Genomic DNA, 25684 nt, shown 5'->3' with positions numbered 1-25684 from the left:
TAAAGAGCCACTTTCCACACAGGCATGATATTGCACATTATAAAGTATTGCGTATTGGTTTATTTGCCCTTGTACTTTTTCATACATACATTTATACGTTTTAATTCATTCCCAGGTGTTGTCACATATTTTTTTTTAATTTGTTGGTTTTGCACTGTTATGTGCATATTTCAGTGTAGGTGTATGTATAATTTGCCTTACATTTACACTTAATTATGCATTAGGCATTTGTTTTTTAAAAATTAAAGGAACAGTGCAGCAATTTTTTACAGTATCAGAAGAATATAAGTGTAAAGTGTAAAGATCTGGTTGCCGTATATTCGTATTAAAATAGCCCAGGCTGCAAGCTGCGTCATGTATTTCATTGCTTCAATGCTTGAATGGAAAAATTTGCTCTCATTAACATAACAATTCATAAAAATTAAATGGAATAGAAATGATTTGCTCCATGTACACCTTGCTTCATGCAGGTTTTACCATATGACAATTATACTGGTGCAGTTTCCAGCAGTAAAGACTCCATCCCCTGAGCAATGATCTAAAAATTCTTTTGAATTGTCTTTTTCTTGTGCTTTTTTTAAATTCCAGACTCAGATCAGGCTTCGTATACATTCTCCCATTCTTTGAGGCACCAGTCTATCATTCTTATTCCTTTCACCTTTTAGCTGCATTCACTGTGAGAGCACCCAGTTCACCTCCCTTTCTTCTGCCATCATGCTTTTAGCTCTCTTTAATGCGTATCGGTCCTCCTGCTGGATATCGTCAGTGTGCAACTCCATATTGATTATCTTTCATTTCTAATGCTGCACAATTTCTGCTCTTCAGCTCTTTCTATCATCATCTCCTTTTCTATTTGTGTTTAGCATTTCCCCTATTTTAGTTCTTACTGGTTACAGTATTTACTGATTTAAATAGGACTGGTGGTAAGAAAAATGTTTCTATTTCCTATTGTAACCACTCAATTTCCAGGTTTCCTGTATTATTTTTGTGTGGCTACGTGGGAATATGGATATTTTCCATCGCAGAGTGATGTCAGGAAAGGGTATTCGTGTTAAACAAAAATGTCAAGCGCCCCCATTGATAACTAGCTTTTAAGTGAGGAGCGCATGAAAGGGTTTTGCATGGAAAAAATATATATATACCCACTTGCCGACCAGTCACAGTGACTGTACTGCGGCAAAGTGGCTCATTCCCGTTGAGCAGCGTAGACCTACGTCGCTGGACTCCTCCTCTAGTGGGCCCCTTGTATTCAGTCACAGCGGGAGTCGGGCCAGGGGAGGAGCGGCGGTGATCACCGCTGCTCTTCCCCGATCGTCGGGGAATTGAGTTTGGAGATCCGCCTGCTTGTGTAAACAAAGCGGGCGGATCTCCTAAGTTACAGACAGGGTCAGATTGCAGGGTTCAGCATAGCTTAACCTGCGATCTGTCCCTGTGTCACTCAGTCACCTCCCCCCACACACGTTAGTAAACACCAGGCATACATTAACCCCTCCCTCTCCAATAAAATTAACCCCTTCCCTGCCAGTGTCATTTTTACAGTAACAGTGCATATGTATAGCACTGATTACTATAGTAATGTCACCGGTACCCCCAAAAGTGTCAAAATGTCATTCAAGGGTCCGATCTGTCCGCCGCAATGTCGCAGTCCGCAAAAAAAATCGCAGATCGCCGCCATTACTCGTTAAAAAAAAAAACACCAAAAATGACAGAAATCTTTCCCTTAGTTAGTAAACGCAATAACTTTTGCGCAAACCAATCAAAATTCGCTTATTGTGATTTTTATTACCAAACATATGTAGCAGAAAACAAATTGGCCAAAATTTTAAAAAAATTTAGATTTTTACATTTTTTTTTGGGGGGGGGGGGGAATTTCATATAAAAAAATTTGAAAAATATTGTTATTTTTTCAAAATTTACGCTCTTTTTTTGTTTATAGCGCAACAAGTAAAAATTGCACAGGTGATCAAATACCACCAAAAGAAAGCTCTGTTTGTGGGAAAAAAAGGACGTCAATTTTGTTTGGGTACGGCCTCGCACGACCGCGCAATTGTCAGTTAAAGTTGCACAGTGCTGAATCGCAAAAAGTGGCCTGGACGTAAGACAGCAAAATCCTCCGGTGGTAAAGTGGATACAATTTCCAGTACACTAGGCAGGGAAAAAAATCCACTTTCTAAAAATGTGCATTAAAAATAAAGGATTTATGTTATTTTATTTTTTTCTGTTTTCATTAATTGTTTTTTTTTTCTTGTTCTATATTTAATTGTAGATCTTCTATACAGATTAATTAAATATATTAACAGTTAAATCCAAATTACTCATACATGCTTCCACTATAAATAAATAATTTGGTAATAGTTACCTGTTTACATATATGTTAATGTGATTAAAATTGCATGATATCAATGCAGTACAATATTGGTAATGGGTTGGATACAAGCTATCTAAATCCAACCCTTTCTGTTTCTGTTTGAGGCTTGTAGATTGCAAATTTTCAATTTAAATATTTGAGAAAACAAAAGGTTTTAGTCACACAACATTTCCAAATATATGTGAAAGTCACACTGCCTTATCAAGGCTCTTCTGTATAGAGCAATCCCAACTTTTTCTATGAAAGCCTCAATGTTGGACCATATATACCACTGAATAAATTAAAGTGACACTAAACTTTGGATGGAAAAAAAAAAAAAAAAACTACTCAAGTATGTATTCTCAACTCAAAAAGTACATTTTGTTGCTCTCAGCCTCCTTTAAATCTCTAAATTCCTTTTTTTTTTTTTTTGCTGTGATCTGACTTCCTGTTAGACGTTGGCTATGTTTTCTTTCCATGGTCCCACTGTATGTAAAAAATAGCCACCCTTTTTCTTACACCCGAGATGGACTAAAAACTATGAATCATGGGATATGCAGTGTACATAGTGCAGTGCACATAATCACAACTGATGTGCATTGGTTATTTTAACGAACGGAAGTGCGGGGAAAAAGGGGAGGTTCAGGAGCTCACAGAGAACATTACAAGAAGGCAGAAAAACACAGTAAGAAATTATTTCTTGAAAAATAGATTTCAGAAGGATCTGAGTCATCCTACATATATAGAAAATCTGTGGTTAGTTCCCCAGGATGTTTGGAACAACCTACCTGCCAAGTTCCTTCAAAAACTGTGTGCAAGTGTACCTAGAAGGATTGATGCTGTTTTTAGGGCAAAGGATGGTCCCACCAAAAATTTATTTGATTTGGATTTCTCTTTTGTTTATTTATTTTCCATTTTGTTAAATGATTAAATAAACTATTAACAATTATATTTCTGAAAGCATTCTTTACAGCATTTTTTACACCTGCCTAAAACTTTTGCATAGTACTGTATATGTAGCAGTTGGGCTGAAGAGGACCTAAAACTTTGACACTTAGTTTGTACAGCCTACCGTTCTCTGCTGCCAGGTTCCCTTTTAGGTTGGAAAGGGAAGGGGCTTTTGCAGTGTGATTTAGAAAAAATGAGAAACATTTTTTGAAGATCAGTGGGTGCCCGCATGGTAACTTCCTACATCAGACGTTTCCTTTGAGGTCCTTTGAAATCTCTTCTGATCAGGCCATACTGCACTTCAGAAGTTCTGCTGTGCAGAGTGTGTACCCAAATTGTAATCTCCTCTGATTGAGCCAAGCTTGAAATGAGCAATATTAATTATGAAGAGCAGTAAGTGCCTACATGATAACTTCCTACAACACACATTGTCTCTGAGGTCCTTTGAAATCTCTTCTGATTGGGCCTTATTACACTTCAAATGTTCTGCAGTGAAGTGTGTGCCAGACTTGTGTATGTTTTTATTCAGCAGTTCTGTACTGACCTCAATTCCCAACTCCTATTACCCTTTTTTCAAGCTGCTGTTGGTCTAAAGGTTCACATTTTTTTCATAAATAACCTTATTTTTAAGCTACTGACTACATGTAAAGTATGTGTTGCTTGTGAAATATTTCTGTTCAATAAGGATGGGCTGTGTGTTCGAGTCGAACGTAAGTTTGACTCTAACATCAGCTGTTCAAGTCAAACAAATAGGGGGGGGGGAGCGGGAGGTTCGCCTGCCGATGAGCGCCCTATAATGCACTGGGCTCTTGCTCTTGATGATTGGCCAAAGCATGCTTTGTATGCTTTGGCCAATCACATCACAATGTACTGTGAGAGTAAGTTTATTTCTTTTTTTTTTTTTTCGAGTCCGGAAGGCATCGTGATTGATGATGGATTTACATCGAGGCACATTTATTTTTTATTTTTTTAATAGGACTTGTCAAAAACTGTTTCCTGTGGTTCTTACTTTCTGTGGCGAATGGGTAGGGGTACGATGTTCTTGATACCCATTCACATGGAGGGGGTTCCCGGGATCTGGGGGCCCCCTTGTTAAAGGGGGCTTCCATATTCTGATAAGCACCCGACAACCACAGCCCAGGGTTATCGGGAGAGTCCCTTGTCCCCATCATCATAGGGACAAGGCGCTTTGGGGTGGGGGGCAAAGCCCCCCCTTCCCCAAATCCCCCCATGTTGAGGGCATATGGCCTGGTATGGTTCAGGAGGGGGGGCTTCTTGCTCCCCCCCCTTTCCTGACCTGCCAGGCTGCATGCTCAGATAAAGGTCTGGTACGGATTTTGGGGGGGACCCAAGTGTGTTTTTTTTTTTTAATTTTGGTATGCCGGCAATACCAGAGATGGGGGACTTGAGTCACATGACTTGACTTAAGTCAGACTTAAGTCACCAGTTTGAGGACTTGAGACTTGCTTGACTAAAATTAATAAAAGACTCGACTTGACTTTGACTTGGGATTCATGACTTGAGACTTGACTTTCACTTGAGACATATGACTCGAAATGACTTTACTTTTTTAAGTTATTAAAATATTTGCATTTTCTCAAGATGTGTTAAAGCAAAATGAATGTGCCTGTTATGTTTCTGACACCACAGTCACTTAAAACACCTCAGTGTGTTCTGTTTTTTAGGACACTGGCTGTTTAACAGTGGACATACTTAACATGTTTTTAGTGACTGTGGTGTTAAAACATGACCGGATGAAGGATTTTGAGCTGTTTGGGCATTCAAAGTGTTTCTTTAATATGCCAAGAAAAAAGCACTAACCAGTTTTGTTAATGTTGAAAATAAAACAAAACCTTTCCTAACCACTGACTTTTAACTGATTTAAAGGTGAAAATTGGGGTAGATCAGTATTTTGACTTGATTTGAGACTTGACCAAAATAAATGACTTGACTTGCTTGACTTCTAGCAGGGACTCGACTTGACTTGCTTGCTTTTCGCCACAGTAACTTGGGACTTGCTTAAGACCTGAAGGTTAAGACTTGAGACTTGCTTGTGACTTGCACATGTGTGACTTACTCCCATGTCTGGGCAATACATTACAGCCACAAGTAAGTTTAAATGGCATTTTTTCCTTTAGAAATGTCAGTATTGCCGCAGCAGGCTCCATCATATATTGTACAGATGCGCCACTTTACAGGCACAATAAGGGGACATGATATTTAAAGGAATTTTTCCTTTTTACTGTTTCACTTTAAGCATCATTAAAATCACTGCTCCTTTAAAAACTATAGTTTTAAAAAAATATATTTTGCATTGATACATGTCCCCCAGGGCAGTACCCAGGTCCCCATACACTTTTTATGGCAATGACTTGCATATAAGCCTTCAAAATTAGGACTTTTGATTTTTCGTGTTCGTTTCCCATAGACTTTAATAGAGTTTGCATGTTCGCTTGAACTTTTTTCCTGTTCGAGATGTTCTGGTGCGAACCGAACAGGGGGTGTTCGGCCCATCCCTACTGTCTAATATTATGACTTACAGCTAGGCCAGACCACAAGTAATTCATATAGAGATCCTGAAAATTAACATACTATTTCTCAAAAATAACATCAAAGTAAAAATAGGGAAACCAAGATTACATCATAGTAGCAGAGCTTTTTTTCCCATGGTTCTAAGTGTATTAACTATGACATGATGAGGAAAGGACATGGTCATTAAATAGGGTGTCTTCATGGATTTATTCCATTGGATTGTATGTGTGGGGGTCCATATTGTTCTGGAAAAGTCCTGAGGCCTCTTCATGATTATGGCTGTGCGTAGAAGAGCAGGAGACCATTTCTGGCCAGTAAGTAGTGAGCACATTGAGAAAATGGGATACAGGAAAAATGTCAATGTGTTGGAGAGATGTCTACTTATCCTCCTATAGTAAGACCTGTTCTTGGCAGCCAATTAGACTCTCTTTCTGTAAGTGACCCATTGTAGAATGTATGGTATCTGAGGAGTACAGTGGCTTCCATATGTGCATAACAATTACACACATATCCTACTGTTTCATTCATCAATATATATCATAAATCTAGAACTATGGGAACCCAAAAAAGCAATGTGTATGGAGAGTTGGAGACCCAAAAACAATATGGATTTAACAGAAATGTATTTTTGGATTACATTTGAGTTACAATAGTGTTTGTTAGCGTAGAATGTTTATTGGATATCTTCTTTCATGTGGATAATTATTATGACTTATTTCTTCTGCACCATTTCTTCTGCACTTATTTCTTCTGCAAGTATCAGAGAACATATAGTATTAAGAAATGAATTGCTCACCCTCCAGCTATGATTTTATCTAATAGATACTGGCCTTTCTTATTTATTGACAACCTTACCAGAGATTCAATAAAATGTACCGACTGTATTTTTTTTTAGCAACAACTTGGTATTTAGAAAAATGTGCAATGCGATAGGAATTTGTATCTGTTTAAATAATTGCTCCTGAATGCTGAAACATCTGCTGCAGGCAAAAAAACAAAGATAACTAAATGTTAGTCATACACAACAACGTATACCATACTAATACATAGCAACATTTGTTAACTAAAATTGCCACAGATGAGAAAATAAACATCTTACACTTACAGGCAAGTGTTTCTGGCACAGGGCCCCTAGTGTGCTTAGTGCAACCTGTGACCTCAGTGCAACCCTAAGCATCCAAGTGTCATCTATGGCAGAGATGGTCAAAGACTGTGACCATGCTATAGAGATTGTTGGAGACACGGGGACACATATAGGCTGGAGAGACATTATATGAGACTGCTAAAGATCACTTCCAAAATATATATCTATATATATATATATATATATATATATCTATACAGAGCCCTTAAAAGTGACTTTTACCACATTTGATATATCTCTCAGCAAGATGACTGAACATAAGAGAGTGGAAAACAAATAAAACAAGCCATTTAACTACTAGAAGCCAGTCTAAAAAATATTTTTCATTCACTGGCCTAAGCAAGCACCTAGGCAAGACAAAAAAGGCTACCCTCTGCAGGGACCCCAAGGGCCGCATAAAGGCCCAAGTGGCAAAGGGCTGTAGGTGCACCACCTCTTTATAAACTTTATTACGGACCTCCCTACTTCCGATTGTTGTATGGTTACTTGGATAGTGGTAGACCATTTTTCAAAGATGGTACCCCTTCCCTTGCTGCCCTCAACAGCAGCCTTAGTGCCCATCTTTATATGGGAAATCATCAGGCCTCATGGCATGCCAGCCCAAATTATCTCTGACTGTGGTTTTTGATTCCAATTCTGAATATCTCTTTGCAGTTTTCCTCTCAGACTAATGAACAAACTAAAAAGGGTAATCAATCCTTGGAACAATATCTTCATGCAATATTATCTGCCAATAACAATGATTGAGTCTCCCTGCAGCTTCGGGCAGAATTTGCTCACAATAACCATTCTAATGCTAGCTTTAAGGAGTCAAGAATTCACATCTTTTTTGCCATTACCCTCTTCCCTGGTGATTCACACACTCTTTGCTATGCATAAAGAGTTTACACAAATTTGGTTCCAGACTTTAAACTCAATTCCAGCTCCCTAAGACACAAGACATTTGCAGAACGGCACCATTGAAGAGCTTTATCAAACCCAGGGATGAGGTTTAGTATGTCACCAAAACATTCATCTCAAGGTTCCTTCTGTGAATTTTGCCTCATGTTATATCAGATCTTATGTAATCACCACAAAGATCAATTCAGTCTGCTACAAACTTTGTCTGCCTCAACATCTCAAGTTACTTTCTTTCTTTCCATATTTCACTGCTGAAACCTGTGACCATGAATACATTCTCTTGTCCTTGATCTGTAGCTACTCCCCCAGCTGATTCATCTCAAGAATACAAACTTTACCAAATCCTAGACTCCAATCTTTCTTGTGGAAAACTTAACCACTCTACTACCGCTCACAGAAATACTACTGCGGCAGAGTGGCTCGTTCCCGTCCAGTCACGTAGTATTAACGTGACTGGACTCCTCCCCTTCTGGGCGGCGCTTGCGCGCCGCCGGAGGCTCGCTCCCGCTGTTTTCATTCACAGCGGGAGTCGGGCCAGGGGAGGAGCAGCGGCGATTGCCGCTGCTCTTACCCGATCGTCGGGGATCGAGTCTGGAGATCCGCCCGCTGTGTGTAAACACAGCGGGCGGATCTCCATAGTGACAGGGAGTGACAGATCGGACTGTTCAGCATAGCTGGACATCCGATCTGTCCATGAATCACACAGTCACCTCCCCCCCTACACGTCAGTAAGCACCAGGCATACATTAACCCCTCCCTCTCCAATAAAATTAACCCCTTCCCTGCCAGTGTCATTTTTACAGTAACAGTGCATATATATAGCACTGATTACTGCAGTAATGTCACTGGTACCCCCAAAAGTGTCAAAAATGTCAGTCAGGGGTCCGGTCTGTCCGCCGCAATGTCGCAGTCCCGCAAAAAAAATCGCAGATCGCCGCCATTACGCGTTAAAAAAAAACACCAAAAATGACAGAAATCTTTCCCTTTGTTAGTAAACGCAATAACTTTTGCGCAAACCAATCAAAATACGCTTATTGCGATTTTTTTTACCAAACATATGTAGCATAAAACAAATTGGCCAAAAACTTTTAAAAAAATTGGTTTTTACATCTTTTTTGGGGGGAATTTCATATAAAAAAATGTGAAAAATATTGTTATTTTTTCAAAATAAACGCTCTTTTTTTGTTTATAGCGCAAAAAGTAAAAATCGCACAGGTGATCAAATACCACCAAAAGAAAGCTCTGTTTGTGGGAAAAAAAGGACGTAAATTTCGTTTGGGTACGGCGTCGCACGACCGCGCAATTGTCAGTTGAAGTCGCACAGCGCCGAATCGCAAAAAGTGGCCTGGACGGAAGACAGCAAAATCCTCCGGTTGTAAAGTGGTTAAAGTGATGTTAAACCCACATATATTTTACTTTACATACTTACTAAGTATGCATCTTTTTTACTTTTAAATACTTGCCTATGTTCCAGTTTACGCTAGTTTCGTTAACACTGTCAAAGGTTTCCTGTTTAGGGCATTGCCTTTCTCTTGCAGTTCCTTTCTCTTGCTACCCTTGCATGCAGGGTCTAGAGTTGTGTCTCCCTACACTCTGTGCATTAATAGAAACACACAACCCCCTAGCCTAGGATGGCAAGGTACTCCCCTGCTACTCCCTTATCCTCCCCTCCCCTTCCCATTGTAAGCCAAAAGACTAGCTACAGACTGCACTGTCCACTGTTAGCCTTTCCTGTGAAGAATGGAAGTGTAGGAAAGCAGTACTGCAAGAGCAAGAGCCATCAACATTGAAAGTTGTAAACTGCAAGTGCTCAGCTAAGAATTTTAACAAATAGTTTACTAGGGAAAGTTAATTTTATTGTGCTCAATATGTTAAGCTAAATAATTCTGAGGTTTTAATACTCCTTTAAGAACCTAATTGACTGGAAGGGCTTGGGCCAGAAGAAAGATCTTAGGTCCCTGTATCAGTTGGGTTGGCTCCCCTCCAGTTAAAAAATCAATTTCAGCTTTCCATTAAAACAAGGACTTCAACGGATGCAGAGGCACTCACTTCACTAGGGATCAAGCAAAGGGTCTCCTCTTCTACATGCGACCGCTGGCAGTTCTGGTTCTCACTCAGATTGCTGGCGCTGTAACCAATCAGGAAACAGATCTTCTTATTAGTGCCATGACTAATCAGTAGACAGCTCGCCCTCTTCTGATTGGCGCCAGGTGAGTTGATGTGTGACTCATAAAATTGTGAGTTGATGTGTGACTCAGCATTCAAGCAATGCATCACCACGCTACAGGCAAGCCCCCCTGCTGCAAGCACTACCTGTATCCTCATGAGTCCTCTGTCCTCCGTTCAAGCCTCTGAGAACCCTTTGATTCCTTTTGTTCTTAATAAGCTCCCTTACTCCGTTGAACCCCTGAGTATCCAACTTTCCTCTGCTGACTCATGTGCAAGACTGTTTGCTCAATGGCTCCAGTGCACCTTTGAGAATCCTGTGTCATTAAATGACTCCAGTGTACCCCAGTGACTCCAAATGTACCACTGAGCATCCTGTGTCATCCAGTGACCCAAGTGCACCCCATGTGCTCTGTGACTCCAAAGCACCTCAGAGCATCCTGTGTTATCTATTGAATTTAGTGCACACCAGTGACTCCAAGTGCACCTCTGAGCATCCTGTATTACCTCTGATATGCTTCTGCACCATGTGGCCACTCCTTGTCTGGGTGGATACGGACAACTCTCTGTGACATTGCCATTGTTGAACTCCTAAAAAAGCCAGCAGCCCAATTGCCTCTGATCTTAAGCCTGAAGAAGCTAATGAAGCTTATGAAAGCCATTGGATCCTCATAATAACCAGACAGTAGCATTTTTATGAAGAGAGTTCAACAATGAATTTATATGCAATAAATATTAGGGATGATCGTAACTATGAGTTTTTGCTTTTGTGAAAGTTTACTGGAAATCAGAAGTTTTCTCAAAAAATATGCAGTTTTAGTGATATGCATTGAAAACAATTGGGAAGGTGGAATATAGGTAGTTTTTGGTGGTTTTTAAGGGTCTGAGGGTTAGGTACAGGTGCCAAAAATAGCCCCTAATTAGTAGGGAACATGATGTTAGATACTGAAGAAGAAGAGAGGAACCTTTATGCTTACTCTAAAGCTGGCTACACATTATACAATTTTCTTGTATAACTTTCCTTTAGATTTACCAAATTCATATATAATATGAGGTCAAACCTAAACACTTTTAAATTGTATGCAATCAGGCAGGCTCTTGCACTACATAGTTGAAGGTAAATCTAAAAGAAATGAAACAATAAAAATGGTAAATTGTGTAGCCAGCCTAAATCTTTGTTTGGTAACAAAGTCATGTGATCTCCATGTCAGCTCTGATATGGCATTCACATGACAGGGTTTATAAACAAAGGGTTAGGTTAGCATTAGATTTTTTTTTTTTTTTTTTTAACAAAGCTATTGATCACCATATTAGTTGTTCTGCCCATATTGGTCAGTGCTGTTACAGATTATACTGCAATGTTGTTGATGTTGCTGCCATCTAGTGGTCAGAGTTAGTTATTTGCCAGAGCTTATAGGAAGTAATGTTTTCCATCATAGGAAGAGGTTGTAACCTTTAACCTGGAAGTGTATTTGTTAGAGCTTGACAGGAAAAGGTATTCCCCTCAGAGGGAAGGGCAGTAACCTTTAACCTGGAACTGTATTTCCTCCATTTCATAACTATTCCTGACAGCATTCAGAAGAGCTCTTATCTATTCCAGGACTAATGAGAGAATTGTCTGTAAGTACATCCACTGATGGAGTGAGGCTGCTGTATAATGTTTAATGTACTGACACATATGTTTTGTTTATGCTTATGTTGTAGTTTTACAAAGTTATTCAGAAAAAAGAATACATACAGATTTGATGTCTCACGTTTCTTGACTTCTGAATTATTGTTAAGCTGTCTGACTAGTGTTATACAACAGTTCAATAACACGAAGCACAACAGTAAAAAGACAACTACATCCGGTCTGGAATAAACTGAGACGCCATTACTGCAGCATGAGTCTAAGATCAGGAACAAAGTACAAGGCTGATGTCACGACACCGCCGACACAGCAAGGCAGGGAGAACATTCCCGGCGCCCAGCAAGATGATGCACAATCGCATGCATCCAGATATTCATGGGCTAGCAAGATGTCCTCAGCAAGTTCCTCAGCGGCTAGAGCTCATGCCAAGGCAGAAGCTGCCCGTGTCCAGCTACAGTACGCAGAAAAAGAAGCAAAGATGATGCAGGAGTTAGCAGCAAAGAAAGCTGTCACAGCACAAGAAGAAGCCAAGATGATGCAGGAGTTAGCAGCAAAGAAAGCTGTCACAGCACAAAAAGAAGCAAAGATGATGCAGGAGTTAGCAGCAAAGAAAGCTGTCATGGCACAAGAAGATGCAGAATTAGAATCAAAATTGCTCATCCTGCAGCGACAAGCTGCAGTTGCAGTTGCTCAAGCAGAGGCCGATGCCTACATGGGAACAAGTCGATCAGGAAGTGAAAAATCATATAAAGGCGCAGAGGTTCCAGAAAAACCTCTATTCTCTGCAGATCGTACAAGTGAGTACATCCAGAACCTTACTGATGCACATACAAAGGAACAGTCTCTTAAACCTGAAGCAAAGGAAGTCAGGCCGAGATCAACAGACCCCCTGAGCAGTCCCAATCAACCACATGAGGTCAGCGGCTGCCAGCAAATCAAGAATGAAGCACCAGAAACCCCTAAGAACAAAAAACAAGTGTTCCCATCGCCTCAACCTATAGATTACATGCGTGAACAACAATGTGCAGTGGACGTCACCAAATATCTCATCCGCAAAGAAATGGTTAGCTCAGGCTTTCTCCAATTCGATGACTGTCCTGAAAACTATTGGGCATGGAAATCTTCCTTTCTGAATGCCACTGAAGGCCTGAACTTATCACCAGCAGAAATGCTTAATTTAATGATAAAATGGCTTGGTACCGAGTCAGTAGAGCATGCGAAGAGGATGAGAAGAGCAAACCTGTTCAATCCTGAAGCAGGACTCAACATGACCTGGAAAAGGCTAGAAGAAACGTATGGATCCCCAGAGGTAATAGAAGGAGCACTGTTGAGAAAACTTGAAGTCTTTCCCAAGGTGGGCTACAGAGACAACGTGCGGCTACAAGAACTAAGTGATCTTCTACTAGAGATAGAATATGCCAAAGAGGATGGCTACTTGCCAGGACTTTCATATCTAGATACAGCTAGAGGCACTAATCCCATAGTAGAGAAACTGCCCTCAAATCTGCAAGACAAGTGGATGTCTGTGGGAGGTAAATTCAAAGAAGATTATGGAGTCGCTTTTCCCCCTTTCTCTGTGTTTTCTAGGTTTGTCCGACAACAAGCGAAAATCCGAAGTGATCCCAGTTTCGCCTTCACCACCAGCAGCAATCAATCGCACAGACCTGAGAGACCTCACAGACCTCACGGTAGGACCTCTGTATCCACACACAAAACAGCTGTACCTTCAGAAGTCACAGACTACCAAAGCACCCACAAGGTACACACCATAGAAAACCCTGATAGACATTGCCCAATACACAAAAAACCACATCCACTAAAGAAATGCAAAGGCTTTAGAAGCAAACCCATTGCAGAGCGGATGTCCTTCCTTAAACAAAACGGCATCTGCTTCAAGTGCTGCGGGTCTACTTATCACATTGCCAAAGACTGCAAAATACCAGTAGAATGTACAGAATGTGGCAGTGAGAGACATATTGCAGCTTTACACCCTGGCCCTGCTCCTGCTCCACTAGAGACTGTAGAACCCAGGAAAGATCAGGGCAGGGAGCAACAAGAGACCCCACTCTCCTCAGTAATGTCTAATTGCACTGAAGTATGTGGACAAGGCAAGAGTGCACGATCATGCTCAAAAATCTGTTTAGTGACCGTGTATCCTACTGGCAAGAGGGAAAGAGCAGTGAAAATGTATGCAGTGCTAGATGAACAGAGCAACAGATCCCTTGCAAAGTCAGATTTCTTTGATATCTTTAACCTTAAGGCAAGTGCAGTTCCATACACTCTAAGGACATGTGCGGGGACAATTGAAACCACAGGGAGAAGAGCTACTGACTTTACCATTGAATCCTTCAATAGGAAAGTGCAGTTCCCGCTTCCTACCCTAATAGAGTGTGGCATGATACCTGACGACAAAACTGAGATTCCCTCTCCAGAAGTAGCCCATCACCACCCTCACCTCCGCTCAATTGCTCACCTTATCCCAGCTGTTGAGCCAGATGTTTCTATCCTTCTACTTCTTGGGAGAGACATCCTTCAGGTACACAAGGTGCGCCAGCAAATAAATGGACCTTATAATGCCCCCTATGCACAGAGACTGGACCTGGGGTGGGTCATTGTAGGAGAAGTTTGCCTGGGGACAGTGCACCAGCCTGACAACATTAGCACTCTGAAGACGTCTGTGTTAACAAATGGACGCACATCCCTTCTCAGTCCCTGTCACAACAGCTTCGTTGTCAAGGAAAGCTTTGGCAGGTCAACACAACACTGTGACTCTTTTACACTATATGGTAAAGAAGAAGTCAATTCCAACATTGAAACAGACAATCTAGGGATTACAGTGTTCCAGAAAACTAAAGATGATGACAAACAGGCCCTCTCTATAGAGGATCAGACCTTCTTGCAGATTATGGATAGAGAGGCTTACCAAGATGACAATCACAGTTGGGTGGCCCCTCTCCCCTTTCGCACACCCAGACGTGTTTTGCCTAGTAACAGGGAACAAGCCATGAAGCGTTTGCATTCACTCAGCAAAACACTGCAGAGAAAGCCAGAGGTGAAAAAAGATTTCATTGAATTCATTAAAGGGATGCTAGACAACGATCACGCTGAAGTCGCAGAACCACTTGAGACAGACAGGGAACACTGGTATCTACCAATGTTTGGTGTCTACCATCCACACAAACCTAACCAAATCAGAATAGTTTTTGATTCCAGTGCAGAGTATAAAGGAGTCTCTTTAAATGACGTACTTTTGAGTGGCCCTGACCTAAACAATACTTTCCTAGGTGTCCTCATGCGCTTCAGAAAAGAGCCTGTTGCTTTCACAGCAGATGTGCAACAAATGTTTTATTGTTTTCTTGTCAGAGAAGACCACAGAGACTTTCTACGTTTTCTCTGGTACAAAGACAATGATATAGACAAAGAAATTGTCGAGTACAGAATGAAAGTGCACGTATTTGGCAATAGCCCATCTCCTTCTGTCGCTATATACTGCATGCAAAAAGCTGCCCAGAAAGATGCAGAGCGCTATGGACAAGAAGCCAAACACTTTGTATTGAGACATTTCTATGTAGATGATGGACTCGCTTCTGCTAGCACACCTGAAGATGCAATTTCCATCCTCAGTAAAGCAAAGCAAATGGTGGCAGAATCCAACCTGTGTCTTCATAAAATTGCTTCCAACAGCCAAGAAGTAATGGAAGCCTTCCCTGTAGCAGACAGAGCTAAGGACCTAAAAGATCTTTGCCTGGGTACAGACACTCTTCCCCTGCAGAAAAGCCTAGGCCTAAGTTGGGATCTAGAATCAGATAGTTTTGTTTTCAGTTTCCTCAGAGGAAAAGCCTTTTACACGTAGAGGCATTCTATCTACTGTAAATAGCCTCTATGATCCCCTAGGATTTGTATCGCCTGTGACAATAAGAGGTAAGGTCCTAGTTCGGGAACTGTCATCTGGGAAAAGTGAATGGGATGCATTGCTTCCACAGGAGAGACTAAGTGAGTGGGTTCAATGGACAGAATCCTTGCAAACGTTAGAGCACCTAAAGATAGCCAGATGCTATGTGCCTGTATCTCTATAATCAGCTTGCAGGAAGGAACTGTGTATCTTTTCAGACGCATCCACCACAGCTATAGGTGCAGTAGCTTACTTGAAGGTAATTGATGCAGAAAATGTGTGTCATGTTGGATTTGTCATGGGAAAGTCCAAATTAAGCCCTAAACCAGCCCACACTATTCCTCGTTTAGAGTTGTGTGCTGCTGTACTTGCAGTCGAAATCTCTGAGCTAATCAAAGATGAACTAGACACTGACTTTGATGCTGTGAAATTCTTCACTGATAGCAAGACTGTCCTAGGGTACATTTGCAACACCACTAGGAGGTTCTATCTGTATGTCTCCAACAGAGTGAATAGAATCAGGCAATCTACACACCCAGATCAGTGGTTCTTTGTATCTACAGAGCAAAACCCTGCAGATTATGCCACTAGACCTACTCAAGCAGCATGCCTTCAGAACTCTATATGGTTCTCAGGTCCATCCTTTCTGTACCAACCACACTGTGAGCAGATAGACACTGCTAATGTTTATCCACTCATAGAGCCCGAAGCTGACCCTGAAATCAGATCGGAAATTACGAGTTTCAGCACCAAAGCTTCTGAAACCACACTTCACTCACATTGTTTTGAGAGATTTTCTTGCTGGAAGATATTAGTTAAGACCCTAGCCAGACTCATCCATGTCGCTAAATCCTTCCGGAGAGAAACCAATAGCGATCAGGTCAGAAGGTGGGAAGGTTTCCATGAACAGGTCAATCTAGTAGAACTTGCTCAGGCAAAGTCTGTTATAATTTCTTCTGTTCAATACAAGCATTTCCAGAAGGAAATTGACTGCATCAAAAAACAAAAGACATTCCCAAAACAAAGCCGTCTTGGGAGGCTTAGCCCCTTTTTAGACAAGAATGGGTTGTTGAGAGTAGGTGGACGTTTGTCTCTTGCTGAACTTTCAGAGGAAGAGAAACAGCCTGTCATTATACCTTATGATCACCACATTGCAACACTGCTTGTTAGGTACTATCATGAACAAGTAGTTCACCAAGGGCGACACATCACAGAAGGTGCAATTAGATCCGCAGGTTTCTGGATTCTTGGTGGCAAACGCTTGGTATCAGCTGTTATACACAAATGTGTCATCTGTCGCAAGCTGCGAGGAAGATTACAAAGTCAAAAGATGGCAGAGCTGCCAGAAGACAGAGTAATTACTCAACCACCATTCACAAGGGTGGGCTTAGATGTATTTGGTCCGTGGTCTGTTTTAACCCGTCGCACTAGAGGAGGCAGCGCGGACAGTAAACGATGGGCAGTCCTTTTCACTTGTTTGTCTACCCGAGCTGTACACATAGAGCTACTTGAAGCCATGTCAACATCAAGCTTTATTAATGCCTTGAGGAGATTCTTCTCAATTCGTGGCCCAGCTAAACTGCTCCGTTCTGACAGAGGAACAAACTTTGTGGGAGCCTGCAAAGAACTTAACATTTGTGACAATGAATCACAATTGCAAGACTTTCTCCAAAACAGAGGATGTACATGGGTCTTTAATCCTCCACACTCCTCACACATGGGTGGTGTCTGGGAGAGACTTATAGGTATTGCCAGGCGAATCTTGGACGCTATGTTGCTACAAACCAAACCTGCTAACTTGACCCATGAGACTTTAAGCACCTTTATGGCAGAAGTGACAGCTATTATGAATGCCAGGCCTATAGTTCCTGTGTCCTCGGACCCAGATACACCTATGGTCCTTACGCCAGTAATGTTGTTGACTCAAAAGGTGAACTCTTTGTCTGCTCCATCTGGAACCATAAGTACAATCCAAGTCCATGCAAAACAATGGAAGCAAGTACAATGCTTGGCAGACACCTTTTGGAAAAGATGGAAGAGAGAGTATCTCTCGAACCTGCAACGCCGCAGGAAATGGACTGAGGATCGCCCAAATGTAAAAGTGGGTGATGTTGTTCTGTTGAAGGACAGCCAAGAGAGCAGAAACGAGTGGCCCGTAGGACTTATTGTCAATGTTCTACCTAGCAGGGATGGCAAGGTTAGAAAGGTTGAGGTCAAGATTGTAAAAAATGAGACTGCCAGAATTTATCTCAGACCTATAGCAGACATTATAGTTTTGATTTCAGACTAACTAGGATTCCATTTACCTGTTTATGTTTTTTCTGCATAGCAGTAATTGTTTGGGTAGTGACATAATATATTATGCCAGACAGGGAGTGTTCTGCCCATATTGGTCAGTGCTGTTACAGATTATACTGCAATGTTGTTGATGTTGCTGCCATCTAGTGGTCAGAGTTAGTTATTTGCCAGAGCTTATAGGAAGTAATGTTTTCCATCATAGGAAGAGGTTGTAACCTTTAACCTGGAAGTGTATTTGTTAGAGCTTGACAGGAAAAGGTATTCCCCTCAGAGGGAAGGGCAGTAACCTTTAACCTGGAACTGTATTTCCTCCATTTCATAACTATTCCTGACAGCATTCAGAAGAGCTCTTATCTATTCCAGGACTAATGAGAGAATTGTCTGTAAGTACATCCACTGATGGAGTGAGGCTGCTGTATAATGTTTAATGTACTGACACATATGTTTTGTTTATGCTTATGTTGTAGTTTTACAAAGTTATTCAGAAAAAAGAATACATACAGATTTGATGTCTCACGTTTCTTGACTTCTGAATTATTGTTAAGCTGTCTGACTAGTGTTATACAACAGTTCAATAACACGAAGCAGAACATTAGTGCTGTCATGGTGATTACATAATTTCTTAGAAAACAAAAGCATGTGCTCATTTTTTCAAGCATTTTTTGCAAAAGCAGTCCACTAATTTACAAAATAAATTTCCGCAGACTAGTTGACAGTTCTGCAGCAGAGCAAATTTTGGCAAAATTACTCAGCTCATCCCAATCAGGACCCATTTTTAATTTTTGTGCAGAAAAGAAAAATGATTGCCAGCTATGGAAACGAATTCAATTATTTCTCAAGTTTTCATTAAATCAGACCTTGCAATACAAAACAAAAGTACAGAATGCTATTAGAGATCAGGTAAAAGATCAAATGCCATCTTTTAATATGTTAGCCAATATGCCAGAACTAGAAGATATTAGAAGAAACAAGAAGATAGACAAAAGGCGCAAGCATTGGTTAAAGCAGACCTTGCAGTGCAGTGCAAGAGCCACATATATTGTCTGGGCTCCCTCCCCCTATATACAGTAAACTGCCTGCTGATAGTAGGTCCAAAAGCTACCTGCAAACAACTTAGATTTTTTTACCTACCTTACACCTGTCTTCTACCCACTGTGCTAGATGAGAATGATGTCATACTACTTCGGATGAGATCCTGGGGAATATAGAGCAGTCCAAATCCCATCAGGAAATACTGGAGTGGCCTTCCCTGCTTTTCACAGGAATCTTCCTGTAATGATGGTGCTGTCATACCCAGCAATGTGAAAGATGGACTAAAGTAAATATAAATCTACCTTTTTTTTCTTTATAGGTAATTTTTTGGCCTAGTATTAGAAAGTAATTTATTCAAGGGAGGAAGCCTGGACAAGGTATGTGGACCATGCATTACACTGCAGGGTTTGCTTTAACCATCCTTTGTACGTTTTCTCCATCTTCCTATTTCTTCTGTTATGTCCTAGTTTTGGTGTATTGGCTAACAAATTAAGAAATGGTATTTAAAATTGTATCTGGTCTCTAATGGTATTCTGTACTTCTGATTTGTACAAAACTGGGTTAAATATATGGAGACATGCAACTCTTCGGAAATTGATTTCCTTTATCTAAGCTGCTATGTATATTAGCAAATGCTGTAAATGCTGCTTATTCTATCTTCAAAGCTTTACCCTACTGAAAAGAGATGAATTTCTGTGATCCTCATTTCTTTCCTGCCAACAGCTTCTAACAGCCCTAGAATACAAGGATAAAATAAATTGTTTTCAAGCTATTTTACACATCATAATTTCAAACCCTGTCTACTCTTTAGGGCCTGGTTTCAAGTCGGCATCGTCTCAGCATGTGTCAACTGGCTGTGCAGAACTCAGACTGGATTCGGTAAGCAGGGGTCATGTAATGAGGGAATTAGAATCTAGATATGTAGAGAGTAGGTTAGAGTGATGTTGTTGTGTTTTGCCCTATACATTTACTGTTGTTTTAGATTTACCTAACTTAAGCTTCTTTCAGGTTTGAGAGGTAATCTGTAGGTGTAGCAATTCTGGGGAAAGAAAATTTGTTTGTAGGTGTAAGCATTCTAGAATAGGACAGGTTATCTGTTGGGGGTGCGGGGCGCAGGACTTTATATAAATTAAATTTATATAAAGTAGAACTGAGTAGAGGGAATATACATCTTCAAGAGGCACCTCAAAAGGCACCACATCCCAAATATATAGAAAACTTTTGGTTATAGTAGAAGCAGGATGTTCATGGTGCCACCAATGAACCAACCAAGTTAAAATGACAATCTTCTACATGTTTTTTTTGGATTGGCTTATGCCTCGTACACATGCAACGATTATCGGCAGACCGATCGGCCGTCTTTTGTCCAGTGTTGTTGTGTTGGTTGAAATGTGCTCTAGACTGCACACAAATTTTCTCGGCCAACAAAAACCAACTTCAGAAGTGATGTCATGTGCTGGTTTACTTTCCGTGTGTTTTTTCTTCTCTGAGCATGCCCAGTCTTGCTCATCAGATTTTTGTCTGCCGAAATCTGTACTGACTGACGGAAAAGTGGCCGTTCTGTTGACGGCCAACAAAAATTTTATAGCCTGCACACCAGATTTTGATCGACCGAAAAGTCGGAGACGGTTGTCGAAAGCATCATACTAACAAGCCGAAAATCGGCCGATCGGACGTTGGCCGAAAATTCAGGGCCAACTATCGATGCGTGTGTACGAGGCATTAGTCAGGAAGTTTATAGTATGAGGGGCAAACTATTTTATATTCTATATATTTCCCTGGTACTATAAACTTCCTGGCAAAGCCAAACCAGGCAAAAAATGTAGAAGCAAGTACCTAAGGTGGTTTAGCCCAAGAATATTGATTTGGAATTGTATTGTTTACCATGCTTTTCTATGTCTGGAAAATTCAGCTTCCATGCTAGATTTTACCATGTGATGTAATAAAAAGATTGTAATTTTAGCTTGCGCAAATGTTTGGTTTATTGGTGGCACCATGAAAATGCTGCTTCTACTATAACCAAGAGGACTTTAGATATAGTTATCTCTAGGTATAGGAATTATAGAGAGGGCAGTATACCTCTAGTGCAAGGATTCAGGAGGTATACATTTAATCTTTAGGAGTAGCAATTCAGGATGTAGACAAGTTACTTGTAACTTTAGAAATTCTAAACTAGGATAGGCTATCTGTAGATATAGGAATTCTGTAAGAGGACAGGTTATATGTAGATACAGAAATTCTGGAAGAGAACAGGTTATTTTAGGCTAAAAATCATAAGGGGGACAGGTTATCTGTAGAGCAGGAATTCTTGCAGAGGACAGGTTTTAATACGTGGGGGCGGGGTCTACTTGCCCTGTAAGGGGAAGTGCCTTTCGCGTGGGGTGCACTCATCAATGTCCGGGACCAGGCGGAGCTTGCGATCATGTGAAGAATATAACATTAAGGCAGTTCCCTTACTTAGATATGAGACTTTACACTCTGTGCAGTAAAAATACAGAGTTCCTCTGAAATTTGCTGTCCCATGTCACTTCACACTGTATCTGATGTATGTTGCATTAGTAGGAATGAGCTGAGCCTGCACCCACCCCACCATTCCAGCGTTTCTCTGTTACCTCACTCCCAGTAACACAATGGGGTGCTGCCGAGTACTAGCGTGGGTCTCGTGTGCTCGATAATAGCTCCTTCACTTATGGTACCTATGTAACCAGGCCATGGATCTCCCTAGCGGGGTTCAGTTCTGGTTGTTATTGGAAACCAACTACTAAGGAAAGAGCCAAATAACGACCTCAGCCTTTCCCTTTTTTATCCTACAGATGGGTTGGCTGAGACCAAAAAGCCCGGGAACTGAGCACAAATAAGCCTTTCCCCTGGCCTGAGCCCGCCGCTAACTTCCTAAAGCAGTCATATTACAATTTGCCTACATACAGGTACAGAAATGCTCATGGAGGAGAGATTATCTCTAGTGCAGGAATTCTGGAAGAGGACAGGATATCTGCAGGTGCCGGAATTCTGGAGCATGACAGAGTATATGTAAGCAGAGAAATTCTGTAGTAGGACAGGTATTTCTAAGTACAGGAGTTCTATAAGAGGACAATATTCTTTGGGACAGGTTATATGTAATGCAGAAATTCAAGAAGAGTAAAGGTTCTATGTACAAAGTAGATACAGGAGTTCTGAAGGAGGACAGGGTATATATAGGTACAGGGATTCTGAAGGAGGACAGGTTATATATAGGTACAGGAATTCTGAAGGAGGACAGGTTATATATAGGTACAGGAATTCTGAAGGAGGACAGGTTATATATAGGTACAGGAATTCTGAAGGAGGACAGGTTATATATAGGTACAGGAATTCTGGAAGAGGAAAGGTTATTTGTAGGTAAAAGAGTCCTGGATGATGACAAAGGGGTTAATTTACTAAAACGGGAGAGTGCCAAATCTGGTGCAGTTGCGCATGGTAGCTAATCAGCTTCTAATTTCAGCTTGTGCGGTTAAAGTGATTGTAAAGGCAGAAGGTTTTTTATCTTAATGTATTTTTTGCATTAAGATAAAAAATCTGTGTGCATCAGCCCCCCTAATATTTACCTTAGCCCCCTTTCAAACCAGCGATGTTGCAGCAGTGTCTTGGCTGCCTGGGCTCCCCTGCTGATTGGCTCAGACAGCAGCATGGTGCCATTGGCTCCCGATTCTGTCAATCAAAGTCAGCCAGAGAAAGAGAAGAGAAAGGGGGCGGGGCCAGGCCTGGGCCGGGCTGCAGCTGTGTGTCTGAATGGACACAGGGATCTGTGGCTTGGCTCATGTGCCCCCATATTAAGCCGCTTGCTGTGGGGTGACAAAGAGGGACCCGAGAAGAGAAGGATCTGGGCTGCTCTGTGCAAAACCACTTTATAGAGCAATTAAGTATAACAGTTAGGCTTTGGAAATAAAACCTGGATGCTGGTTGCTTTCTATGCAGAGCTGCACCAGATTTTGCACTCTCCAGTTCTAGTAAATCACCACCATATTATTCTAGCACATAATTCCTGGAGAAAGACAGGTTATCTTTAGGTGCACGAATTCTGGAGGAAGATGCGTTATCTGTAGTACAGGAATTCTGGAAGATGACAGGTTCTTTGTAGTTCAGGAATTTTAGAAGAGAATTCGTTTTCTGTAGGTGCAGGATTTCTGGAGGGTGACAGATCGTCATTTGTAGTAAAATAATTCTGGAGGAGGATAGGCTATCTGCTGTACAAGAATTCTGGATGACAGGATATCTATATGTGAAGGAACTCTGGAGGCTAACAGGTTATTTTGTAATGCAGGGTAGACCCTTGGGAGTGCTACCAAGATACTTGGCAAACAACATGCAGTGTGTTGGAGCATCACAGAGACCTCATGAAGGTAAGACACTCTCAGGGTTCTTCAATATAGCAAAAGCCAAGTTAAAAAAGACTTCATGTATCAAGAATTAAAGTTAGTTCCTCTTAGCCGCCAAGCAGATCTCTCTGAAAGGTCAAAATGTATAAAATGGCTGTGGAGAATATCTTCAGTTCTGAAAAAAGAAAACATGTTCATGCATCAATAAGAACATGTTGCAATAATACAAAGTAAAAATGTCTTAGTAGCCAGTTCGTCTTCATCTTGTGCTGGGCTGATACACATTGCTCTATATTGAATAATTTCAATATTTATATATACACTCTATTGCCAAAAGTATTAAGACTCTTGCCTTTACACGCACATGAACTTTAATGGCATCCCAGTCTTTGCCCATAGGGTTCAATATTGAGTTTACATGGATGAGCAAGTTTGGTGTGGAGCAACTTGACTGGCCTGCACAGAGGCCTGACCTCAACCTAATAGAACATCCTTGGGATGAATTTGAGCGGAGATTGTGAGCCAGGCCTTCTCGTCCAACATAAGTACCTGACCTCACAAATGCACTTCTGGAAGAATGGTCAAACATTCCCATAGACACACTGCTAAACCTTGTGGAATGCCTTCCCAGAAGAGTTGAAGCTTTAATAGCTGCAAAGGATGGGCCAACTCAATATTGAACCCTACGGGCTAAGACTGGGATGCCATTAAATGTTATGTGAAAGTCCCAATACTTTTGGCAATATAGTGTATCAAATCAAGCTATCAGGCTAATGAGGCTGAGATGGAACATTGACAACATTTATAAAAGTTTTCCATACATTAATAGTAGAAACGTTACCCACAATAACTGACTAGGTGTCATCTTCATAGTGCAGGCTAAAAAATATAGGTTCACATTGTCTTGATTTATAAACAAGCCTCATTCTGCTCATTGAAGTGAACATAGTGGATGTGCTATATTCAGTTTATGTAAAATTAAAAAAAAAAAGAGATACGAATAGAATGTCCAATAAATTTCCTAGTGAGTTGTGTCTGTATATATGTTAATGTATTTTGTGAAAGTATAACCTTTAAAATATTTTTCAGAGAGTAACTGGCTGTATCCTGTCTAATGTGAACACACCTTCTGTCACACCTGTGATTGGACAGTCTCTGAACCAATCAACACAGCCTGTCTACCAGAACAATAATCTTGCCAACAAGCCCACTGCAGGTAAGTGCATGCTAAGCATTTTCATGCTGGGCCCAATGTAATAAAGTTTTTAACAGAAGAACAGCCTGATGCACAAAAAATAGAAATAAGAATTGACAGGTTGCAGTAAGCAATTATTATTAATTAACTTTTTTTTTCAAAAATATGGGAGGTCAGGATTGTACTCACTTGCTTACAGCAGTTTTTAAAATCTTGCAACATAAACCCTTTCTGTAAAACACTATGGGAGAACCAAAAACATGCACGCTTGGTGTGAAGTGTTATGGAAGATCCACAAACGTACACACTTGCAGCGGATGTGATTCTTTGCCATGAAGCCTCCTGTTCTTGTGGACAAGGTTACACAGTTGGCTCAAAGAAAGGTTGTCATAGGGCCCAGAGAACATTGGCTGGCTATACCTACAGGATCAGTTTTAGGGGCATCCAGAAATATGCAAACCCAAATCCCAAAAAGTTGGGACACTGTACAAATTGTGAGTAAAAAAGGAATGGACTAATTTACAAATCTCATAATCTTATATTTTATTCACAATATAATATAGATAACATATCAAATGTTGAAAGTGAGACATTTTGAAATGTCATGCCAAATATTGGCTCATTTTGGATTTCATGAGAGCTACACATTCCAAAAAGTTGGGACAGGTAGCAATAAGAGGCCAGGAAAAGTTAAATGTACATAAAAGGAACAGCTGGAGGACCAATTTGCAACTTATTAGGTCAATTGGCAACATGATTGGGTATAAGTATCAAAAAAGGAGTGCCTTAATGGGTGTGACATGTACAATCAGGAGCCCTCCAATCCGGTTTAATTATACAGTAAAAGAAATAAAGGATCCTGATCCAGGCACCCAAGGAGGGTGGCAGGATACTGGTTCCTCAAGATAAAATTATGGATATGTTGAGGAGGGCTCCTGATGGGTGAGCGTAAGTCAAAAAGATCAATCACATGTTTCAAAAAATACAATTCATTTTTTTAAACATTAAAACAGACAAACAGATAAAAGAGAAAACAATTGTTTTCTCTTTTATCTGTTTGTCTGTTTTAATGTTTAATAAAATGAATTGTATTTTTTGAAACATGTGATTGATCTTTTTGACTTACGCTCACCCATCAGGAGCCCTCCTCAACATATCCATAATTTTATCTTGAGGAACCAGTATCCTGCCACCCTCCTTGGGTGCCTGGATCAGGATCCTTTATTTCTTTTACGATTGGGTATA

At 40.8% G+C, this 25684-nt stretch overlaps 1 protein-coding gene across 1 annotated transcript in view; it reads left to right on the top strand.

Moving 5' to 3' along the window:
• The window catches only part of NMNAT2 (nicotinamide nucleotide adenylyltransferase 2), a 116290-nt gene that overhangs the window by 72644 nt on the left and 17962 nt on the right, over window positions 1-25684 (top strand). Inside the window, exons 3-5 of the mRNA XM_082264748.1 lie at window positions 19701-19768; window positions 23190-23268; window positions 24334-24460. Coding sequence (XP_082120874.1) covers window positions 19701-19768; window positions 23190-23268; window positions 24334-24460 — 274 coding nt within the window. The remainder of the gene's footprint in view (window positions 1-19700; window positions 19769-23189; window positions 23269-24333; window positions 24461-25684) is intronic.

Source organism: Pelophylax lessonae (genome assembly GCF_965119305.1).
Source record: "Pelophylax lessonae genome assembly, chromosome: 8".
Classification (NCBI taxonomy): domain Eukaryota; kingdom Metazoa; phylum Chordata; class Amphibia; order Anura; family Ranidae; genus Pelophylax; species Pelophylax lessonae.
The sequence above is the reverse complement of the archived record's forward strand: the minus strand, read 5'-3'. Positions and strand labels throughout refer to the sequence as shown.